Source organism: Canis lupus, chromosome 36 (genome assembly GCF_048164855.1).
Source record: "Canis lupus baileyi chromosome 36, mCanLup2.hap1, whole genome shotgun sequence".
NCBI lineage: Eukaryota > Metazoa > Chordata > Mammalia > Carnivora > Canidae > Canis > Canis lupus.
Window position 1 is genome coordinate 20,400,852 of NC_132873.1, and position 25,378 is coordinate 20,426,229.

A 25,378-nucleotide genomic window follows, 5' to 3' on the forward strand; every position below is an offset into this window, starting at 1 on the left:
AGATCTCTTTAGTTTTCCATCTCCTATTACTATCAGCTCAGCACTTTGTTTTACTTTTAGCTAGGAATAAGACTGTCGTTAATAATTAAGTTCTAGGTGATTCCCAGATTCATTTCAAGCATTTTTGCTAGGAAGAAAATAAAAAGCTCAAATAAAAGTAAAAAATGTCTCAGGGTGTCTTTTGGGTGACCTCAATGTTAAGATGGGACTAAGGAACTACAGGTGACTTAAATAATAATGTCTGCTGCCAGTACAGTGCATTATTTACAGAGAATTTTAAATCAGGGCTATTTCATACCTACCAGCTGTGTTTAAAGAATAGTGACTATAAACAAACAAACAAACAAAAAGAGTAGTGACTATAAACAGTTAATATGACACTTAGCAATAAATACTGCTGATATAGAATTATCGTATTTCATCCTCCTAATGATCCTGTGAGATGAGTGGTATCACCTCCATATGATGGAATAGGAGTTTAAGAAGGGCTAAATTCTCTCAAATTTGTAATTTAGCTTTTTTGCTTTAAAGCCTCTTAGTTTTTCACACTTCAGGGCAAACTAATAATAAAATAATAAAATCAATCTAAGTCAAACACAGATCCATTTTATGTTGTGTACTCTAACATTAAAAGTATGCATCATTAGCTTAAAAAGGTATTGCTTATTGTGACTGTGGAGTCATTAGGGTCATACGAGGCATTCTCTTTGGAGCTATATTATGCAGTGCATTGACAGTTCCTGAACTTAATGCAGAAATACTGGACTTAAATTATGCAAGTAATAGTATACAGTTTATATTATAGCAGAGGTCTAGATATGATGGAAATTTTCATAAAGGGTTTTCAATTAAGCAAAAGAAGATTATGCTTCATAACAGAACTGCAAAAGTCCTACAAGTCCGTTACTTATTTATTCATATTAGTTCATGTGATAGATGATCACAGGTATTTAAGATAATTACAACAGAATTCTAATTAAATATATTTGTAATAGCATAATCCCTCATTAATTTGTCCCTCAGGAATTTTAATTTAGGGCATAAAACAATTGGTGATTTAATCCATTCTTTAGGCCTGCAGTCTCTAGTGAGAGTACACCAAATTTCTAATCTTAAAGAGGGAAGAGGAGATACTCAGGAAGTGGTTATCTTATGATCATTTGATAACTTTCTTAATTCACTGTATGATGTACATTTTGTTTGTAAGAATTGATCTATTTCATGAGTGTCTAATACATAAACATTTCTTCTTTCACATATATTTTTATTCTCCTGAATGGGATTTTGTAAAAGCCTGAGTTTGTTGCTAACTTGTAAATTTTATGAATATTTAAAAGTTTCTGTTATCTCTAAATACTATAAACAGTTGTTTTGAACTGTCTCAGTTCTAGGCACAGACAGGGTGGAGCAGATGACCAAAACTTACAATGATATCGACATGGTTACACACCTCCTGGCAGAGGTAAGAATATATCTTTTTTTCTCTAGTACAGAAAGCTAAACCTTGACAATCATTTAAAATCTATCAAGTTTGTGCTCACTTAGACAGCACATATACTAAAATTGCAGTGATACAGAGAAGGTTAGCATGGCCCATGCGCAAGGATGACACATAAAATCTATCAAGTTTGCAGATCAAATGAAAAACAGTGATGTCTGTGTTCTGGGTTATTTTGTATTATAAGATTGTTATAAGTGGACTGGCATTCCAAAGTAGGATGGTTCCTGAAGTTTATTGTCAGGAAGTTTCAGAGGGTTTAATTTTTGTTGTTGCTGTTATGATGGTGCTGGCTTCCCCATCCTAGAAAGCTATCTTTAAAAAAGTTGTGGGGCTCCTGGATGGCTCAGTCAGTTAAGCCTCTGCCTTCGGCTCAAGTCATGATCCCAGAGTCTTAGGATTGAGTTCTGCATCAGGCTCCCTGCTCAGCCAGGAGCCTGCCTCTCCCTCTCCTCTGCCCCTCCCTCCTTGTGCATGCTTGCTCTCGCTCCCTTCTCTCAAATAAAAAAAATTTTTTTTTTAAAGTTTGTGTGTGTGTATGTGTGTGTGTGTGTGTGTGTGTGTGTGTGTGTGTTTAGATAAACCCTTGCTATTATCCTGGAGCAAAGCTGTGCTTTGAAGAAGTAGGTCCGTGGCAGATCAATACCAGCAGTTTGCAGCATCTTCTTTTTTCTACTTTCAGTTTGGACTGTTATTTGAGTTCCATTTGTCCATGACATTTTTACTGTGTGTGGTAAATCTCTTCCAATTGGCATTCTTAGAATATCTCCTTATACTTCAACTACAATTGATCTTAAAGAAACTATCTTTCTCCTTGAAGAACCCCTCCCCTCTCCCTCTCAGCTCCCTAGACTGATTTTGTGTATGCCACGTAGGCTATATGGAAACTGAGATAAGTGGGCCCTGAAAATTTGGAGATAATTTATCCACCTGGTTTCATGTGTTATAAAGTAAAAGGATAGAAGCTTAATTTTATTTACAGTGATGATTAAGTGGAACACATCCATGCTCATATATAAGGCAGCTAGAGGTATATTGACTGTTTTCATCCTACAGAATACAATCCTCACCACTATCACATAGGTGGGATTCCTACACCCTTGCTAAGTATCACCATTTATGTAGAAGGAGTAGCTTTTGCTTTGCTTGGCTTTACTCTAGGCCTCCCTGCCTCATTACCACTGACTTTTTTTTTTTTTTTTTTTAACCACTGACTTCTTTAGACTCCTTTTTTTATGCTTTAGCAGAACCTATAGTCTCAAAACTTCTAGTCTGTTATCCCCTCTTTTTTATCTCACATTATCATTTTTGCAGCAGTTGACAATAGGGCTCTTGTTTATGCTTTCCTTTAAGCCTCTGATTGAATGCATAGAAACTCTATCCCAATTGGAACTGTTTTCAACATAATACTGTATCATTACCATGCTTTTTTTTTTTTTAATTTTTATTTATTTATGATAGTCACAGAGAGAGAGAGAGGCAGAGACTCAGGCAGAGAGAGAAGCAGGCTCCATGCACCGGGAGCCCGATGTGGGATTCGATCCCGGGTCTCCAGGATCGCGCCCTGGGCCAAAGGCAGGCGCCAAACCGCTGCACCACCCAGGGATCCCCATTACCATGCTTAATAGACAAATGCATTCAACAAATATTTGTTGGGCTTTCATTATGTGCCAGCCCCTAGCCTCAGTTTGTAAAGGCTATATTGATTTTTTAATTCTCCCAAATCATAAGTTTAAAAATTGGGTTGCTTGATCCTAATTAATAAGGTGATCAATAAATCTCACTTGAAAAGAAATGCTCTCTTAAATCTATAACTGGTGGCCATCCATTTGATGAGCACATATTAAACACCACTTGTGTATCAGGCCTTGTGTTTATTTGTGATAGCTGGACATTAAAATGAATCTTGATGCTTTCTAGGACATTGCTTTTGAGTTTAGCAAAACTAAAGAATTTCTAAACTACCATTTAATTTTGTTTGTACTCAGAAGTTGTATTTGGTATTTTAACAGAGAGATCGTGATCTGGAGCTAGCTGCTCGAATTGGACAAGCTCTCTTAAAACGGAATCATGTCTTGTCTGAGCAGAATGAAGCTCTGGAGGAGCAACTGGGACAAGCCTTTGATCAAGTAAGTCATTGGTCAAGTATTTGTAGCATGAAATAATTAGTTCTTGGTCAACAAAGAAATTTTTTTTTCCGGGTGCCCCTGAAATAACAGGTAGCTAAATAACACGAGTACTTGTTGACTTTGTTGGCAACCATTGAACTAACCAGTAGAGAAATGAAATGTTATTGTACAAGAGGAGTGCTCATGTGACTCTACCTTAGTCAATATAACAGGCTATGTTCAGTACCTACGAAACTAACACCATGCTTAGATTCTAACACTTTCTCCTCCTCCCTTTACGTAGACTTCCTTGGGATCTTATCTTAAATTTGTTTTGAAAAAATAACCCTAAATAATAGATACCCAGATGAAGTATCTTTATTCAAAAACCCAAACAAAAGGAAAAGGAAATTTTTGAAAATGTATTTATTTCATGCAATAAATATTTTTAGAGAGAACTGATTTTTTATTAACCTGAATGGTTACATTTAAAATTTGCTGTTGTTTGTTATTATCTGGTTTCATTTTTATTTTATAAATGCATTGTGTTTAATAACATTTGAGCCTTTGTGAAAATATTTATTTTACAAAACTAAAGTTAGAAAGTCATGCAGAGTTATATTTAACTTAAAAGCTTAAAAATATGAGCCTTTATTCAGGATGAGACTTTGAAGGAGAGGTCTCTACTGACAGTTTGAAGGTTCTTCAGTTTTGCTTTGTTTTTACGTTGGAATGCATCATTATCTTACATGAAAATTTCTTCCTACATTCTTATTATATAGAATATAAAAATTGGCTTTTCACCTAGTATTGAAAAAGCTACATTTGTTGAGTTAGCACTAACATTATGTCTTAAGTATCTGAGGTTTGTTATTCTCTTTTTAATACTTGTAACCTTAGTAAAATCTAGCAGCTAGTTTTATGATTTTATTTTATGGTGAGAAACGATTGCTCCATGAATTAAAAGCAATATTATATGTAAATAATGCAAAATAAAGAACATCTTATAAATCAAGCCCTTTGGTTGCAGGTTAATCAACTGCAGCATGAGCTGTCCAAGAAAGATGAATTACTTCGAATTGTCTCCATTGCTTCTGAAGAGAGTGAAACTGATTCCAGCTGTTCTACACCTCTTCGGTTCAATGAGTCCTTTAGCTTATCTCAAGGTTTGCTACAGTTGGACATGCTGCAAGAAAAACTCAAGGAACTGGAAGAGGAGAATATGGCCCTTCGATCCAAGGTACATTCAACCTGATTCCCACTTTCCTTTTACCTTAAAGGCCACAGATTTAGATCCATGTAGGATTGAGGTAAAATAATGGCATAATAAGTATTTACTATTGATATTCCAACAAGGGGGTGACAGCCAAGGCATGTGTATTTGCCTTCCATTGTCCCTTAGATCCCATTCATTGACAAATAGAATAGCAAGCTGATAGATGAAATAGAGAGTCACAGCATGGAATATATATCTTTGTTTTTTTTTTTTTGAATATATATCTTATGGCGTTTACACAAATAATTAAATGATTAAAACTATGATAAGAACTGTGTTGGAAAATTACAGGGTTTCTGGAACTTACATATGGGGAAGAATCAAAGTCCTACTTAAGTAAATGACATTTTATCCGAGCCTAGGATTAGCGAGCCAGAAAAGTAAGGGGGAGGGAAACCATGTGAGGGTGGGGAATGAATAGGCATGTATAAAGGCCCTGAGAGGAATGAGGGGGAGATGTTTGTTATATCCTGTCGCATATCTATTTTAGATAAAGCTTTTTGGATTTTATGTTTCCTTTTTAACTGATGGACTTTTATCTTCAAATGAGCATTGAACGTTTTTAAGTGAATACTGTAAAGTCATTGGAAGATGTTATCACAGACTGATTTTTTTTTTCTTAAAGGCTTGTCACATAAAGACAGAAACTATTACCTATGAAGAGAAGGAACAACAGCTTGTCAATGACTGTGTTAAAGAACTTCGTATGTATTAACACATTTTATTTCATAGTTTTTGGACAGTTCTCTGGTGACATTATCACCAACTCAGAAAGTAAATCAGTGGTTTCAGTAGAGACATCTCAAGAAACAATTTTAAGTAGTTATTGAAAAATCTTGGAATATCACATTGAGCCCACAACTCTAAACAAAATACCATATGTACTTTCAAGAAGTATCTTTATTGCAAATTGCCATCATCATTTAAGACCTATTTTCTTATCAGTTTTAGCACATGAAAGGAAATGAAGCTTTCAATGAGTATTAAGTGCAGTTGTATGCTCTGTAACAGCCTATTTTGGTGTGATATTGTTAATTTAAAATAATTTTTAAAAATAAATCAGAAAAAGGCTTTACTGGAGGAAGACACTTAATTATATAAACTATAAATATATAACCTTTTATGTTGAAAGAGAAGATATGAAACACCATACCAATTCATCTGGGCTATGGGTGTCAGAATATGATAGCTTAGCTACTGAAATAAAATTAGTTCAATGTTAGAGTACCAGAAGGAATGTCACTTGAACCTTCTCCATCAGAAGTTCATTACACACCTCTTAGACTTTTAAAAACAAAAGAGGAAATGACTTGCCCAAAAGCTTAGATCCCAGTCTCCTAGCTTCTTATTGTCATCCTTTGAAATGTCATAGAGCTTCTGTCAATTTTAAAATAGTTTCATCTAACACTGAGAAATAGTTTTGCCATTTGTGTTTGATGTCAGAGTTTTTTTTTTTTTTTTTTTTTTAATTTTTATTTATTTATGATAGTCACACAGAGAGAAAGAGAGGCAGAGACACAGGCAGAGGGAGAAGCAGGCTCCATGCACCAGGAGCCCGATGTGGGATTCGATCCCGGGTCTCCAGGATCGCGCCCTGGGCCAAAGGCAGGCGCCAAACCGCTGCGCCACCCAGGGATCCCTGATGTCAGAGTTTTAAATGCAAGATTTACTTCATGGAATTCTAAAGTTTCTATTCCATATGCATGTAAGAATGCTTGGCTCTAAGGATTGCATCAGAGGCCTTACTCAGTTTGCAAGGTATCCCAGAAAGTCTTTTATGCAGAACCATTTCCACAGCTTTAACAGATTGTAACTGTTTATTTGGAAATGTACATTTGTTGTTTAATTTTCATTGCTTGCGGGGTATTATTGATGTCCCTGAAGGGTTTTCAGAGACATAAATGAGATGTTGTTAGAATTTTCAAACATATGCAATTCGCCTTCTTGTCCTGCATAAAGAAAAAGATTGAGGCAAAACTTCTAGCTTGCTTGCCTTACAGGTCACCTCTCAGCATTAGCCGATTTCAGAAGAATCTTTATTTTCCTCTACTCAGTTATTTGGGTTTATTTTTCAAATTTATGTTAAAAATCTCTTCATGATATAGTCCCCTGCTTGTTACAAAATAGGACTTAGCCTATAGGAAATAGTTTGTCAAACCCTACTCTACATTTTTATTAATTTTTAAATTTCTCTTTTGTTTCCCAGGTGAAACCAATGCTCAGATGTCCAGAATGACTGAAGAATTGTCTGGGAAGAGTGATGAACTGATTCGGTACCAAGAAGAGATCTCTTCTCTCTTGTCTCAAATTGTGGATCTTCAGCACAAAGTTAAAGAAGTAAGTTCATTCATTCATTCATTCATTCATTCATTCATTCAGCAGATGTTTCTTAAGCACTGCCCTAGTACCATACACTCTGCAAAGTGCTAGATACATTAAACAGAGCAAGCATGCTCCCTACCCCTTTACCGTGCTTTAGCCTGACTGCTGGTATGGTCTTTCTCTGTCATGAAATATGAATAACTTCTTTCAAGTTACTATTTGTCCCTCTGTCAAATGGGGTTAGATTTTCCTTAGAAAACTAAGATATGAACTGGTGACTTATGCTCATTGACCTCTGAACACCTTAATAGATTTTGTATTCTGCCCTTTAATTGCTCTTATTGCTCTTATTTGGCTTTTGAAGGATTAGCTTTTATAAGCCTCTAGACCATACTCCTGAGAGACACTCTTAAGATGTCTTTAAAAAGGGAAAGTAGCCCATATTTTATATGGGAAGGCTCATTTTTTTTTAAATATGTTGTTAGCATGTGATTGAGAAGGAGGAACTGAGACTTCACCTACAAGCTTCCAAAGATGCCCAAAGACAACTGACAATGGAGGTAATCAAATTTTCCTTTATCTTGTGTAATATTGGGGGGGAGAGAGGATGAATAGTTTCATCTTCATGAGTAAGAATGATTAAAGTTTATTACCATATTTTAAATAACAATGAAAGAATAATATTAAATTATGAGATCAAAGAAGTGAAGCAATTTAAAGATTCTGTCCCTAAAACTAATAACATGACATCTTTCTTGATTAATAGGGAAAACCTTGTCTTTTATAAGATTTTTTAAGAATATGTGACCCTTTTACCAGTCTACTGTAACCCAACAGTTTTTTAAAATAATTTCTAATAATAAGTGTTTTAGCAGCTATGGCAGGAGAAACACCAAAAATCTTTTACTTTCTATCTATATAAAAATTCTGTTTATTAGATATAATAGTGGTTCCCTAGCAGACATAATAATCACCTGGCAAAATGAGTTATAAATGGATATTCCTATGCACCATCCCTAAAAGTTTCCAATAGAGTAGGTCTACAGTAAGGGTCTAGAATCTGCATGATCCAGTCCACATACCACACTTGAAAAAAATTTTCGAAATTAAAATGTACTCTGAAAATTATAGGGCAGGGCAGCCCGGGTGGCTCAGCGGTTTAGCGCCTGCCTTCGGGCTAGAGCGTGATCCTGGGGACCTGGGATCAAGTCCCACATCAGGCTCCCTGCATGGAGCCTGCTTCTCCCTCTGCCTATGTCTCTGCCTCCCTCTCTCTCTGTGTCTTTCATGAATAAATAAATATAGTCTTTTTTAAAAAAAATTATATACTCTTTTGCCATACTTACATACCTAACTATATAAAGAAGATTCTGAAACAAGGGAGGAGAAACTACTTGTTTAGGATGATTGAGCACCCTGGCAACATATATAGTACTTTGTAGACTTGATATTTTCATTTACAGACTTCAGAGTGATGTTTAAAAATATGCACATCTAACATGCTAGACCTAACTTGACCCACAGCTATTACTCTACCTCTGTAATTATTTTAGATTTTATTGATTGATTGATTGATTGATTGATTGATTGATTTGGGAGAGAGAGCGAGCATGAGCAGGGGGAAGGGCAGAGGGAGAAGCAGACTCCCTGCTGAGGAGGGCTCAATCCCAGGAACCCCAATCTTGACCTGAGCTGAAGGCAGATGCCTGACTGAGCCACCCAGGTGCCCCACCTCTGTAAGTTTTTTTTTAAGGGTATGAAACATTAAATATTGAATTAATGGTTACAGTTACTTCAGCTACATTTCAGATTTTTAGGTAATCATGTTTATGTGTAATTCTGACCAAAACATCCCTAGTTCTGGTGACTTAAAAATTAATAGATACATATAGATATATAGTCTCCCTGCCTAGTTTGTTTTAGAGCTTTTCTGTTGAAAGTATATTCATGAAGTTATCTAGCCCTCTGGATAAAATTAATACTTATCCCGATGGGGTTTATTTTCCCCATTGTAATTTTGAGAATATAACTAATTATCATCCTTTTTTTCAGCTGCATGAGTTACAAGACAGGAATATGGAATGTCTGGGAATGTTGCATGAATCTCAAGAAGAAATAAAGGAACTTCGAAGTAGATCTGGCCCTTCTGCTCATCTTTACCTTTCACAGTCATATGGAGCTTTTTCTGGGGTGAGTTTTTCTGGAAAATCTATTACTTGTTTAAGGAAACTTGCTTAAGATTAGATTGTTCTGAGAGTGATATGATTTCTGGTGGTGTAAAGTATCTTGAGAAGAGTTAGCGTGGTTTGTCCTTGTTTCTGGAATTCATTTATTGATTTAGGCCTTGATTTACATATTTACCTCTATCTTAATACTCTTATTTACTGCAACCTTTCTTCTAACAGATGACCTTCCAGGTTTATTGTTAATATATGAGATGAACCCTAAGGAAATTAGGTTCAGGTCTATATACCATAGAGCTGCTTAAACTTGGGTAAGCATCCTTACCCTAGGCCCACCACATACTACTTATTCAAATAGAACTCTGAACATCTAAAACCTCTTTCAATAGATCTTGAGTTTCTTGATATATTTAATTCCACCTAGAGAATAAGTGCCATGAGAGCAGGATTCATGTTTGTGTAATTCATCAATATATAGTATTTTTTGAATTAAAGAAATTAATGAAAACTTGTGAGTTTATGCCAGAATCTGTAATATTGGTTCAAAGAATTATTTTAACAATCTGGTTCATAAGTACTTATAAGCAATCCTATGAAATTTTTAAAAGACAAACTATAAATTTTAGTAGATTTTTTTGAAAAGCATGGGAGCAGGATTTTTGTATTTTAACTTTTTATTTTGAAATAATTTTAAACTTAGGGTAATATTGCAACAATAGTACAAAAACTCTCATATATTCTTCACCTATATTTATCAGTTTTTAATATTTAATTACATTGGCCATATCATTCTTTTGTTTTTTTTCTGGACCATTTCACAATAAGTTACAGATATACCCTATTAACTTCTACTACTTCAGTGTATATCTACCAAAAATAAGAACTCTCTATTTAACCACACTAGAACCATCAAAGTCATCAAAGTCAAGAAATTATCATATATATACTATACTGTCTCATCCACAGAGCTCATTTAAATTTTGCCACTTGTCCCAACCATGTCCTTTGAAGGATATATTGCATTTGGTTGTTTGCTTGCCTTTCATGACCTTTGTAGAATGTCCTCAATTTGGGTTTATCTGATGTTTCCTCAGGATTAGATTCAGGCAGTGTATTTTTGGCAGAAATAATGCCATGTTCTTCTCAGTACACTGGATCAGGAGGCTCACATTGTCTATTTATCCCTTTACTGATGATGTTAATTAACTTTAATAACTAGGTTACAGTATATCTGCCAACTTTTCCCACTCTAAAGTTAATCAGTGTTGATAATTAAATTAATGTTACTAATTAATTTTGCAATGATGAAAATTGGCAGATGCTACCTTAGACAAGTGGTCCAAGTTACTATTTTGTGGAAAGATACTATACTTTGAGACTATTTAAATATCCTGTTTTTCTTAGCAAACTTTTATCCACTAGTTTTAACATTCCATAATGGTTCATATTTGGCTCATTTATTACTATGAGGATTGCCAAATGGTGATTTTCTAATTCCATAATTTTTTCAACATTTGTTAATTGACATTGTTTTGTCAGAGCCTTTCTGCTTCATTCATTCACTCATTCATTCATTCACCCATTCATTCATTTATTGAAGGGCAGGCAGGGTAGAGAGGGAGAATCTTTAGCAGACTCCACACCCAGCATGAAGCCTGACACGGAGCTTGATCTCACAACCCTGAGATTGTAACCTGAGTCAAAATCAAGAATCAGGTACATAACCAACTTAGCCACCGAGAAGCCCCATTTCTGCCTCATTTTAGTCAGTGGATTATAATACATTATTACTATTTTATATTTTGATACTTAAATTGAACCAGATATGGCCAGTGGGATCTCCTCCAAACTCATCTTGGCTTTTCCTGTCCCAGTCCTGGAATCAGCCGTTTCTCCAGGGAGGTCTGGTTAGTTTTAATGAGGAATGATACTTAGAATTCAAGACTTGGGTCCCGTATATCCATTGCCACTAGAGTGTTTTTTCATCTAGGCCCTCTCAGCAGATAGAGCTAGAAGATATGTGTGTGTTCGTACACACACCCAAACACATCAATATCTATGTTTCCGTCCATATTTATGTTAATCTCTCTATATATATATTTAAAAATATGAGTTCACACCAGTACCTCCAATTCTAGTCATTGTCTGCTCAGCTTCACTGAGCATGGCACCCATGCTAGATTAAATCCTCATCTCTGACTGGGGAAAAGGGAAACCTGCTTACTTTTCCTTTAATGATTTTTCTATATTATAAAAGCTATATGTATTTATTTGTAGAAGAGTTAGAAATTAAAAGAAGCAAAAAGAAATTATGAAATACCATCAGATCCTGACCTCGAGAGAATTATTATTGGCATCTTGGTTTATAGCCTTTCAGACCTTTTGTTTTTTGTGTCTCCATATGTAATAGTTTCTATTTATCATGTTGGTTTTTTCCACTGTTCTGTGAAATATATCATGATAAAAAAAATTGGTTCTTGTTAAAAGTTAGATTTCCAGAATATCTCTTTTTTTCCTTGCATTTTGGCCTGTGACAGTTTTCTTGTGCTTTCTTTTATTATAACACCAAAAGTACTGGACTCTGGAGACTCAATTAATTTAAGGATAATTCATTTCTTCTAACAGGCTTCTTACATAATCAGTATAGGAATCTCAAATTCTTTTTCTTAGGAATCTCTGGCAGCTGAGATCGAGGGGACCATGCGTAAAAAGTTGAGTTTGGATGAGGAATCTTCTCTCTTTAAACAAAAGTAAGTACAAATCACATGTATTATTACCCAAGCATTGGGATGAAATTTTTAAAAAGCCACAGCCCTAAGGGATAGGTATTTTGAGATTCAGTTGTAAATCTGCTTAGTATTCAGGGTTTTTTAGAGTGCTCACATTTGTAAGAGCACTCACTTGTTCTGAAGTTTATTTTCTAATAATTTCTCCTAAACTTTAGAGGATAGTCAAGGTGGCTTTATTTATTTATTTTTTTTTTAAAGATTTTATTTATTGGGATCCCTGGGTGACTCAGCGGTTAAGTGCCTGCCTTCAGCACTTTAAAAAAAAAAAAAAGATTTTATTTATTTATTCATGAAAGACACAGAGTGAGAGAGAGAGAGAGAGAGAGGCAGAGACACAGGCAGAGGGAGAAGCAGGCTTCATGCTGGGAGCCTGACGTGGGACTCAATCCCGGGACTCCAGGATCATGCCCTGGACCAAAGGCAGGCACTAAACTGCTGAGCCACCCAGGGATCCCCGGTGGCTTTATTTTTTTTTTTAATTTTTATTTATTTATGATAGTCACACACACAGAGAGAGAGGGAGAGAGGCAGAGACATAGGCAGAGGGAGAAGCAGGCTCCATGCACCGGGAGCCCGACGTGGGATTCGATCCCGGGTCTCCAGGATCGCGCCCTGGGCCAAAGGCAGGCACTAAACCGCTGCTATTTTTTAATAAATTGTACATATGTGTCTCTTCTAAAGCACTCCAGTGGTAGGCAGTGCAATAATGAACATTTCTTTTTTGACAGAGCCCAACAGAAACGAATATTTGATACTGTCAAGGTTGCCAATGACACACGGGGCCGCTCTATCCCATTCCCAGCTCTGCTACCTATTCCTGGGTCCAACCGTTCAAGTGTCATCATGACAGCAAAACCTTTTGAGTCTGGATTACAACAAACAGAGGAAAAAACACTGCTGAATCAGGGGAGCAACTCAGAAGAGGTTTCAGAGTAAGAAATATAGATCATGGCAGTGATTCTATATTTTGTATGGCATTAACATACCAGATTCACATACTTATATTCCAAGTATTGTTCTGTGCCATTCCAAGGAAGTTCTGGAACTGTCAGTTTTCATTCAGTAATGATGCCCTATAGCATTATTTGTAAGATAGATCATTGACTTCATAAAAATTTTTAGAGTGAAAAGGCTATATTTAATTAAGTGTATTCAAAATGGAACTTACACTGACCTATAAAATTCTTTACTACTTTCTTCTTTAGTATGGTAAAGTTTGTGTCTAAATCTTTATGGTCTAAGTCAAATTTGTTTGAATCTGTTAGGTCATTGGCAGTTATACATAGCATCAGATAACACTTTCTCATAACCCATGCTCATAATCTCAACTGCTTTGGTGCCTTTAGGATAAATGGTAAACTTGAATACCTATTGAGAAAAAGTAAGTTGCTCTTCATATTTGTTTAAATTTAGATTTTTTTCCAGTTTTCATTAATTCATCTTACTGAATTACATATAACTAGAGTTAAACAGCATTACTGGAAAGTCAGCTGAAGACTTTTGAAAGGTAAATGTTTCGCATCTGAGAGGAATCTTTCCTAATGCAGAAATCTATCCTAGAACATACCAAATATCCAATAAGTATCAGCTATTATCAATGGTAGTAGTGGTGGTGTTCTTACCATTAGTGAACACTAATTGTGGACTAGGAGCTAAATCTTGTTAATCCTGTCAACACCAACCCCATAGTGTAGGTACTAGATCTTCTCAATTTATAGTTGAGGAAAGTGAGGCTTAAATCATTCTGTAGCTTGCCCATGGTCACTTCACAGGAGGGTATTGTCACATTTCTGTGAACTACAGAATTGGTGCATGGATGCAATTTGTTTGGTTCAAAAATAAAAATTTTTGTGTTTCTAAAAAGGAAAAAACAAAGAAAGAAAAGGATCTATCACCCTGGGTTTTCTGTTGTATTTGAATTTGCACCCATAGTAGCTTTCTGTGTCATTACTATGTCATTGTACACAATTACTGTAGACGAAGATCAACAAACAGATCTTTGTGAATTCACATACAGTAGCCAGGAGCAGCTACAGCTTGACTTGCTGCTCTTTCTTTTGATATCAATCGAAGAAACCTCCAATTTCAAAAATACTGAAAAGTGAACAAGTGTGTTCACAGGACTATGAAAATGTAGTATTTACAAATCTTGGGTTTTTATATATATATGTTGTAGAACACACACACACATATATATATATATATATGTGTGTTCTACAATATTCATAGAGGATCCCATGGCACAAAGCAAATTATTTCACATTTTAATATTTTTGAAATCATTTATGTTTTGTAGTTAATGGCATATCATAATTTAATGGGTAGCATTTTTATTTTCTTCCTTAGTAGCACATAAAATAAAATAATAATACCTCTTGCAATCAATTGGTATTACAGATTCAGTGCTATATGACAACATTTATTTTTCTGGCTACTTAAATTCAATTTATAGATAGTCATATCTGTAGTTTCATAAACTGACTACACTTACCATGGTGAGCATTGAGTAATGTTTATTAGTTCTCAAATCAGTATGTTGTATACCTGAAACTAATATAACATCGTATGTTAATTATACTTCACTATAAAAATTAACTGAAATAGAAAAGTTAGTAAACATAAGTATATTTTTGCTTGTCTGAAGTTGCTTGAAATGAGTAAAAAATGTATAGTATTAGTGATATTGTTATTATTTCTGTATTCTTGATATCTAAGAAAAAACACTATGATTTTAAGATCAGTCTGTTGAACATTCACCATTGTAGAAAAGAGAAGTCTAGGTTGTGTTTATTGCCCTTACAGATCTAGTCAGTGAATGATTTTCCCGTAGGAACGTTCAGAAGGTGAGTCAAGCAGGACCTTCTGGAGATAGTGATTTGGCTACAGCACTGCATCGCCTTAGTCTGCGGCGACAGAACTACTTAAGTGAGAAGCAGTTCTTTGCTGAAGAATGGGAGCGGAAGATCCAGGTTCTGGCTGACCAGAAAGAAGGGATTAGTGGCTGTGGCACCCCCACAGAGAGCCTTGCTTCTCTCTGCACCGACCAGTCAGAGATCACAGACCTCAGCAGTGCCACTTGCCTTCGAGGTTTTATGCCTGAAAAATTACAGATTGTCAAGCCCCTTGAAGGTAATCATTCTTAAGCCATGTTGCTCATTTTAGCCTTTCCTTTTCCTGGAATTGAACTTTGTATTATAAGAGGGCTATGTGCAGGAGATACCTTTATTACCCTTAAACCTCATTTGTATGACAGTCTGTTATAGTACTTTGTGGAAAAAGAGTGAAGAGATCTGCATTCTCCAAGTCATCAGCCATCAGTATTTTTTTTTTTTTAATATAAATGTGAGGGAAGAGGAACATCTTTTCTTATCCTTAGCTAAGAAATATCATCAACAGCAGTTTTCATGGTAAAATAAATGGAATATTGGTAGATAAATTTAAAAAAATAATATGGATGTAATGCTTCATCTCTACCTTTCTTTTCAAAAAAGACTTCTTTACCAGGAAGTGTCATTTACTTAGAGGTATGTGTGTCTGGGTTGGGTTTTTTGTTGTTGTTGTGTTTTTTGTTGTTGTTTCTTTCCCCCCAAGGTAGAACTTGAATTTAAAATAAATTTATTTTATGGAATATTGATTACCTTGAAATGATTCTGTTATTATCATAAAAGAGTCTACATATAGTAGACAAAATTTTGAGTAGGTAATATAGAAGGACCCTTCAAACTCAAGGGTTATACAAGTTAGTTTCATTCATTAATGATCAGTGCAGGTATTTGTCAGAGTTGCCCCCTTTAGGGTGAAATGTCTGTAGTGACATAATTAGATATTGCATCTGGTGCGGGTGCTTGGGATGGTCATTCACCATGATTCTTAGAAACCATGGGGATATATCCTCCTTTTAGCATCTCCTTCATGTTCCTATTCTCCCTGGAGAGCCTAGGGAAAGGAGAGTCATGAGCATAGGGAAGAATAGATGTCCTTTGTAAACTTTACTTTTGAAACAGAAAGATTATCATTCATACCTTTAACATCTTGTCAGTCTTCCACAAAGAACTTTATAAAATTTTACCAAAATATTAAGACTAAGTAATTTTATCCTTATTTTTTTACACATATAGTCCTTTTATTATTATCCTTACTTTTTTATACATATAATTTTAGCCTCTGTTTCAAGATTGAATATTTGTGGGAAATTTAAAATATGCTTTATGGGTTTTGTTTTGTTTTTGGTCTTGCACATTCAGGATCACAAACTTTGCACCACTGGCAGCAGCTTGCTCAACCAAATTTAGGAACCATTCTTGACCCACGACCAGGTGTCATCACTAAAGGCTTTACCCAGTTGCCCAGGGATGCCATCTATCACCTCTCGGATTTAGAAGAGGATGAAGAGGAAGGTATCACTTTTCAAGTGGAACAGAAACCTTCAGTATCCAAGCCAGTAACAGGAATTTTCCTTCCAGCTATTACTTCAGCTAGTGGTCCAGTTACAGGTAAGAACAGTGCTTAGTGGAGTGTAGTCTAATAATTCTGTATTCTGACTTACAGTATGGCAACTTGACAGCCTCCTTTTAAATTTAACTTGAATGCACTCAGTCCTGAGTTGAAGAAAATTAATATCTGTGGTGACAGTGGTTCGTAAGCCTTTTGGGCTCAGGATCTTTTTATACCCTTAAAAATCATTGAGAATCACAGACAGCTTGTCTTGGTGGGTTATATCTATTGCTATTTACCATATTAGAAATCAAAACTGAGAAATTATCAAAATATTTATAAACTCATTTAAAAATAATAATTACATGCTAACACTATGTTTTATGAAAAATAGCTATTTAAGTAATGAATAGAATGGTTTTGTTTTTACAATTTTGCAAGTCTCTCACTTAAGGCTTAAGAGAAGATGGCTGGATTTTCATATAGCTTCTACATTCAGTCTATTATAATATGGTTTTTTGTCTGAAGAGTATGAAGAAAATGCAGGCTCACACAGGTGTGTAGTTGTAAAAGGAGAGAGTATTTTAATAGCCTCTTCAGGTATTTGTGGATAATTCTTTGATATTATACCAAAACTTGATAAGTGATAGCTTATTTAAGCTTTATAGAGCAATATGGAATCCAAACCTATCAGTGAACTTGTCATACTTAGTTACAAAATGTTTTGGTCTATTTACACTTTGAATGCATCTTTTACCCAAGCATGATTTTGTAACATCATGCACTGGTCATTTGGAAAATAGTGGTTCACTGAGTAATGCATATCTTCGAAATGTTAACATATTTCATTGTATAATATATTAAAATTACATTAATATCACCATGTATCTCATCAGTTAAGTCTTTTTAGTATTAGAAAGCTTTAAAGCTCTCAAGGGTGGGTATGAGTTCTCCAAAACTCTAATTTTCACTTGAAAGATAAAATTTTGTCACTGACAGCAAATCTTGTAAGCTATTTTTATTGAAGAGATAGGCTCACTACCTTCATTTCCAAGAAAATTTCTGCCAGATAGCCAAGTCTGAATAACTGTAATTTGTTAGTTGTTCTTTCAAGTAAAAATGGTGTTCCATGAAAAAATTTCAATTCAGTTGCCCATGTGCTTTTCCTTTAGATAACCATTGTGTCTTGGCATGCAGCAGAATACTTAATGCTTACTTCCCATTTAACCACACAGAATATTAAAATATAGAGTCAAGATTTAATAAGTAGTTTTTACTGCTTCATCAAGGACATCCTTATGTGAATCCGGCTTTTTTTTTTTTCTTTTTCTTTTCTTTTTTTACTATTGTGGGTGGACAACAGTGAGGAATATTAGCATAGCTTGATATAGCTTATAGATTTTTGCTAAGGAGTCAGCAGTTTTGCTCATCATTGCTTTTGCACCAGCAGTGCAAATGCCAACCCAGTCAAAAAAGCAAATAGCATCTTGGCATTGCTATAAAAGTAATTTTGACCTATAACCTATGGATTCCCACAAGATCTGCAAACCACACTTTGAAAACCATTGAAGTAGATAGTTTGGCTAGAAACAAGATCTAGAAGACTAGATCTTGTGTGGGGGTGTTTGTATTTTTTCAGAATATATATTTCTCTTATTTCTAAGCTATTTTTAATCCTTTTGAATTATAATTTTAAAGTATTGAAGGATTCAGCTCTATACTAGCCAGTTGATACTAATATGATATTTATGTATATTTCATTTCCATATTTGGTGATTTTTGTGCAAGAGAACCTTGACTAATGCTTAATTAATAGTGATGAATGTTTTGCATTATTAACCTAGTCTTTCAATTTTGTTTGATTCCATTAAAATCTCTACTTCAGTTGCAACCTCAAACCCAGGCAAATGTCTGTCATGCACAAACTCGACATTCACCTTCACCACCTGTAGGATATTGCATCCTTCTGATATCACTCAGGTTACCCCCAGGTAAGGGGTCTGGGCAATTTGAGGCCTAAAGCTTGATTCCTTAACTATGTTTTCATGAATTTATTTTAAAAATTACTTTATTTTAACTCCCAGAATTTTAATTAATGTCTTTAGGATATTTTCATTTGTCTTTAGGATATTTTCACATTGTATCTTCTCCTTTGATCATTTTAACTCTTTGAAGTTGGCAGGGCAAGTGAGTATGTATTGTGTAAGTAAAAAACTAAGGCATAGATAGTTTAGGTAACCGGTCCAAAGGCCAGTTAATGACCCAGCTGCAACTATACCCAGAGTAAGCTAAACTACAAGATCTGGGGGACCAGTCCTCAGCACAAGACTGCCCTCACTGGAGGTTCCCAAAACCACTCTCTGGTTTGATAATTTGCTGGAAAGATTCACAGAACTCACCAAAAGCTATTAGGCTCATGATTGCTGTTCATTACAGGGAATGGATACAGGTTAAAATTAGTCAAAGGAAGAGACATAAGTCAGAGGTCTGGGGAGGGTTCCACATGAAAAGTTTTCCTTGTCCTTAGTATTTAATACTTTCCTAGCATTGTTGTGTGATGGCACATGCAGAGTATTGCCCACTAGGGAAGCTCATGTAAGCCTCAGTGTCCAGATTTTTTAGTGAAGTTTCAGTGCATAGTCATGATGATTGATTTATCACCCACATTAGTTGAGCTCACCTCCAGGTTCACTAACCTAAAGGCCCTAGCCTAAATCACATGAATTGTCCTCTGGCATGGCTAACCTTCATCCTAAAACTATTAGGTGTAGCCAGACTCACCTAGTATGGCCAGCCTTCATCCTAAACAAAGACACATCCTAAACAAACATGTCAGACATGGCATAGATTACCTCCCGGCAGCTGAGGGCAAAGGCCAGAACCCTCTGGGCAAGGCCAAAGTATTCACTACACAAGCTAGAACATGCATATTCTAACACATAGGTGAGGGTTCTTATTAAGCCACATTGCTGCTATTTCTGTCCTACCACTTCCCAAAAGAATCTAAGGTAGTTTTCAAAGGTACTTAGAGCATTGAGATAATGTTAACTACAAGTAGAAAAGGAAAATGAAGCATATGAAGGATATAAAATAGAAAAAAACAAGGATGCAAATACTTGTTATCTTTCTAGCTGCCAGTGTGGAGGGAAATAAGACTATAATTCAATGTATATAAGAGCAAATCAATTATTTAGGGAAGCATTTACATTTCATCCAATAAAGATCTCCATAAAGTCTGTGATGAGCACGCATATCTGCAATTTTTCTACATTGTTCTTATAGTCAGTAAGATAACAAGTTTTATAAAATGGGTTCTTGGGAGGATTCTCAGTACAAGATAATACCATCATATGAGGTGTACAGTTTGAGAGAAAGGACAGGCAGTTCTATGGTAAAGTAGAACCAGGGAGGTGGGAAACTGGGAGAATAGTCTATAGACTGCATCCAATTAGAGGTTCTTAGTTGGACTTGTATAACCAAGGAGTCAAACTTGTTTGTAGTTTCTTTCTTTCATACCAGTTGGTACTTTAGAAAATTTGTTTATTAACAGATGATTAGTTTTAATAATAACTGTTTAAAATCACTAAGAATTTTGTTATCTGAGTATTTTGTTAAAGTGATAGTTTATCTATTAAATACTGGTAACATTTTCTCAAGGGAGGGAAATTAGCTAAGGAAGTCCCTTCATTCTGTCACCATTTCCTTGAGTACACGATTTCTTAGGGTTTTTTTTTTTCTTTCTAACAAAATAGAATAAGAAATTTCCAATAGTTGTCAAAGCTTTTAATTATTTTTGTTTTCCCAGAAACATATGTTCAAAGTCAAGGTTAAGAAAAATTTGTTTCATAGGTATCCTTATACTACTATTGTTTGGAATTAACATTCTTGAAAATGGAAATTTAACAATTTCAACTTTTGTGAGTTCTTAGAAATATAAAATTGTAAGATTAAAAGAAGAAGAGCTCTTAGAAGAGCATCTTAGGTTTAATATAAAAGATTGTATTTTCTAAGACAGACAATTATTTACTCATGGGTTGTTTCACTCTGGTGTATTTCACTATATGGAATGAATATATAAAAATTTCTGAAGGTTACTGTCTTTAATTTCTATCATAAAATTTAGTTGTATTCCCAAAGATACATATTTTGAGTTAAAATTTAGGAATAAAGTTATCTAAGAGTAAACTTTTTCATATCCTATGAAAAGGAGTATGTTTCAATGAGTTAGTAACTTAGTTACAAATTGCAATTAACCAGTCATTCAAGTAACATATCAAAATTCTTAATCTTCAAATCTTTCTACAGAGTTCAATTACTGATGTATTGCCTCTTATTCTATATTTACTACAGATAGCTAATGTAATTACTTTAAATGCTGACTTGTAAATTACTTTTTATTTTTAAACACTCTCCTTTTCTTCCTTCCTTCCTTCCTTCCTTCCTTCCTTCCTTCCTTCCTTCCTTCCTTTCTTTCTTTCTCTCTCTCTCTCTTTCTTTTTTCTTTTTTTCAAAGCTCTGGGTTCCCTTCATTATCCTGTGGAAGTAGTGGTAGCAGTTCATCAAACACGGCGGTGAATTCTCCTGCTATGTCCTATAGACTCAGCATTGGTGAATCTGTTACCAATCGACGAGATTCCACTATAACCTTCAGTAGCACCATGAGCTTGGCCAAACTTCTACAAGAGCGCGGCATTTCTGCTAAAGTGTATCACAGCCCAGTTTCAGAGAACCCCCTTCTCCAGCCTATCCCTAAAGCCCTGGCTATTCCTTCCACACCACCGAATTCACCATCTCACTCACCTTGCCCTTCTCCTTTGCCCTTTGAGCCTCGAGTGCATCTCTCCGAAAATTTTTTGGCCTCTCGACCAGCGGAAACATTCCTCCAGGAGATGTATGGTTTAAGACCTACACGGAACCCTCCTGACATTGGCCAGTTGAAGATGAACTTAGTGGACAGGCTGAAGCGACTGGGGATAGCCAGAGTGATCAAGACCCCTGATGCACAGGAAAATGGAAGAAGCCAAGAAGCAGAAGTTGGTCTTCAAAGACCAGACTCTGCTGTTTACTTAAATTCAGGTAGCAATTTATTGAGTGGACTGAGGAGGAATCAGAGTCTTCCAGTCATGATGGGTAGCTTTGGCACTCCAGTTTGCACAACTTCACCGAAAATGGATATCCTGAAGGAAAACTGAGGTTCAGCAGTTAAGTGGCCTCTTAAATTAGCACATGAAGGATAGATTTGCACTGATACATATAGTGTGGTCTGACTGAGAGACAAGGAATGTTGTAGACGGGTTGTGAATGTGGAAAGGGGAAAGTGGAAGAATGGAAACAGAATTGGGATGAGGCTCCAATGAATAAGGTTTAATAAATTGAAAGTATAAATGAATGGGTCATGAGTGTTTGGAGGCAGAAAAGGAAGAAAGGTTTAATTCACTCATTCAGTTGAGTGTTCCTATCTTGAGAATAAAAAGTTACTGGACAATAAATTCAGTAATATCGAAATATACCAGATATACTGAACCTGCTAGCATATTTATTTCTAGTAAGCAAAAGCAGGAAGAACCCAGGTTAGGGGATGGAAAGAGAAAGGGAGCAGCTTTGACCATTGCCTATAAAAAGCAGAGCTGCTGGGCTAAGCCCAGTCTGTTACTGAGACAAATGAGATAGTTTTATGTTTTACCCTGATAATAATGTCTGTTTAAATTACATATCCATCAAATGGTATGTACACAGCATTAGCAAATAAGGAATTTTATCTTTTTCATAAAATCAAAATAGTGGAAACTCCCTTTTTGTTTTCTGTTTTCAAGCCTTTGAGCCAGTAGGGGCCCAGACACCACCCAAATTCCTTTTGTATTTGTGATTAATAAAAGTTCATTTTTAAATTTGTATTTTTATACAATACCTCCAAAAAAATACAACATGAATTGGAGGCAGGGGGTCGGGTAGGAAGGATTTACTTTAAGAAGGAAAATATGGGTAGGTTGGAACCAAGGAAACTTGTTTTCAGAATATTTCTTTTAGATAAGTATAGTGGCCAAGGCATATGAACACAATTACTTGTCTTTCAAATTTCCTTGGAGGCTGGAAGGGGTTAAACCAGAAGTGCAATCAGTAGGAATTAGGGAATGTTGTGTATTTATGTCTGTATGTTTTTTTTGTAAGGAAAGTTAGTTGCAACTAAACTTTTTCCAAAGTGCTATGCATATTTTTCATTGAAGATGACATGTATTTGCACAAAAATTCTCAGGCTTATTAAATTATTATAAGCTAAAGTAAAACCCAGGTGCTTGCTTTGAGATTGTGGTTTTTTTAAATGTCACTGCCTTTTTCTTGATGTATATAGAATTAGAGAATGAACTTTTTAATGGGAAAACGGGAAAGTCAAAGCTTTTGCTTTTTTCCTGGGATTCCTTTTTTTTTTTTTTTTACAAATTCTGTGAAATGGCAAAGTGAAACTCATGGATTAGGTTTCAGCATTCAGCAGTGTGACACAAGGCTGTGAATTGGGAGGAAACAGATCTGTTTTCCAAGTGTTGCTGAACAAGGTCTGTTCTTCATGAAATGACATGGCTTTCTCTACACAGGACAGTTCAGAAAAAAATGCCAGTATATGAAAGGCATGATGGAGAAGAGATGAGGGAGGAAGATAATTACTTTTTTTTTTTTTTAATGGGAGGCATATTACTTGATCTTTTTGGAGCTTAATTTTCAAGTGTTTTGCTCCTTTCTTCTGACTTAACTGAAAGGCAGTTTTCTGAAGAATTCTTGATAAGAGTCTTGCTCCTTTGATTCCCATTGATGTACCTGTTCTGATGGCTGAAGAGGCTCCTTCCTTTCCCCTCTACGGTGCCTCTCCTATATGAAGAGCTATGTGTCAAAAGGTAGAAAAACCAACATGCATGCAGTAGTAAGAATGTGTGAGTATACCATGCTTTTTAGAACCTTAATAAAACTTTTCTAATTTCTTAAAAACAAAAAAAGTGATAGTGTCTTCTCCCCTTCTGTCAGTCATGCTGAAGTCAGCGGACCTCACACATAACATGTTCAGAAAGGATTCCAGCAGGTCCATAAGTGAATGTAAGTGTCCCTGAATGTGGTAGGCACTCATTAGAAGAATTCTTTGTTTAAAGATGTTGAAATTTCCAGAATATTCCCAACTCACTTTTTAAAAAATGGTATCTGAGTTTCTACTTTCTTAAGTAACTCTGGGGTGCTTATTTTAGCTGATTCTTAAAGCTTTTTATTTATTCTCTAAGAAGGTAATCTTCCTGTTGCCAGTTTCCAAGAAACATCAGGAAGTAGGAAAATATAGGGCCAGAGAGTGTAGTACAAAGTGTTAAATTATCAGATTTGTGTATCTTATATAAATAGCTATGAACTAAGCTAGATTTTGGAGTGTTCCAAACAATTAGTATACTTTTTAAAATAACTGATGCTAAAGTGATCATTTTGGAAGCAGGGTGAAGGCATATTCACAGCCAAATAAGCACATCTAATTAAAGAAAACCAGACTTAAGTTTTTGAAAATTAAATTGATGTTACTATTCTACCAGAAACATAATGATTGTATACTGGTGCATTCTTGTCTCTAGAAATGAATCCGTTTTTGAAATTGGGTTTTGCTATTTTTAAAGATGCCACCTAAAATCATTTTTGGTATAGCCTGAGAATCTCTGTTCTAACAAAGCTGTGCAAAGTATAGTGAGAAGACCTGAAGCTTCGTAGAAGTTTCTCCTCCGTTTATCTGTTATACTTTTTAGTCCTGTCGCATTTTAATTTTTCAATATCAACTGTGTATGTACTTTTATGCCAGTATGGGAAACTCCAATCTTTTTTTTTCTCCTTCAGGAGGGTTCTCAGTGATTATACCTCAGGTATTTCTGAGTATCCTACTATCTATAGGAGGGATACCTTTGTGAGCTCAGAATGAAAAGTTTTCCTGAATTATGATGATCCCAAATCTTATGTAAATAGCCTTAGGCATGGGTCTTAGGGAGAATTTCATGACCATCGTTAAGTAGTTTTTTAAAAAGTTTTATACTTTATGTCCTTGATTTGACATGAATGAACAGACTTTGGCAAAGGGAGGAAATAAAGAGACAGTTCACGACAAGAGCTGATTCTCTTTAAAGGGGTATTTTATACAGTATTCAAAGTCTGTTATTTTTTTCTGACCATTCTAGTACATAATTAGTACTCGTTGGTTACTAACACTGACTTTTGACATCTGGAACTAGAGCTCTCAAGTGCTTAATGGTCCACTGCTTTGATGTCAGATGCCCACAGGCCTGTATCCAGTGCAGTGTAGACCCCATGGTGTCTACAACTGGGTGGTTTCACTGCAGAGCACGGCTGCCCAGGAGTGGTGTTTCAGGGGCCTCTGGTGCAGCCAGGGAAATACTGTTGTGTGATATCTAGGGCTTGGCTTTGTCAAACAGCTCTCCGTGCACCTCCCTTTGCTTTGTCAAATGTAAATCAGATAATAAACATGAGTATCTTCTTAAGTGTTTATTTGCCTTTCTGTGTTTTTGTCCCAGTTCTTTTCATAGCTTATCCTGCATTGAGTCTTTCCTTTCCATTATGCTGGTTTTGGTAGAGAAAACAACCTCTACTTGCCAAACCAATACAAAACAAACCAACAGTACTAAAGAGATCTTATTGTATTTTCTGAGATATTTTTTAAAAACAGAATAAATGAAGTGTCTATATTCGCCATATTGTTTCCTTAGTAAAATAAGAGCAACAAAGAAGTCATTGCAGAG

The 25,378-nt window shown here is 35.5% G+C and overlaps 1 protein-coding gene and 1 non-coding gene across 3 annotated transcripts in view; both read left to right on the top strand.

Moving 5' to 3' along the window:
* TRAK2 (trafficking kinesin protein 2) overlaps positions 1–25,125 on the top strand; it is a 63,486-nt gene extending 38,361 nt beyond the window's left edge. For both annotated transcript variants that reach the window (XM_072813311.1, XM_072813312.1), the window contains 13 exons: positions 1,386–1,462; positions 3,511–3,627; positions 4,637–4,846; positions 5,508–5,586; positions 7,089–7,219; positions 7,690–7,764; positions 9,257–9,394; positions 12,058–12,137; positions 12,905–13,108; positions 15,007–15,305; positions 16,421–16,669; positions 18,496–18,601; positions 21,124–25,125. In XM_072813311.1, the coding sequence (XP_072669412.1) occupies positions 1,386–1,462; positions 3,511–3,627; positions 4,637–4,846; positions 5,508–5,586; positions 7,089–7,219; positions 7,690–7,764; positions 9,257–9,394; positions 12,058–12,137; positions 12,905–13,108; positions 15,007–15,305; positions 16,421–16,669; positions 18,496–18,601; positions 21,124–21,802 (2,444 nt within the window). In that variant the 3' untranslated portion in view covers positions 21,803–25,125. The remainder of the gene's footprint in view (positions 1–1,385; positions 1,463–3,510; positions 3,628–4,636; positions 4,847–5,507; positions 5,587–7,088; positions 7,220–7,689; positions 7,765–9,256; positions 9,395–12,057; positions 12,138–12,904; positions 13,109–15,006; positions 15,306–16,420; positions 16,670–18,495; positions 18,602–21,123) is intronic.
* Positions 1,534–1,641, top strand: LOC140625920 (U6 spliceosomal RNA). The gene has a single exon (XR_012025188.1). It is a non-coding gene; the product is annotated as a U6 spliceosomal RNA (small nuclear RNA).
* Positions 25,126–25,378: the final 253 nt, after the last annotated feature.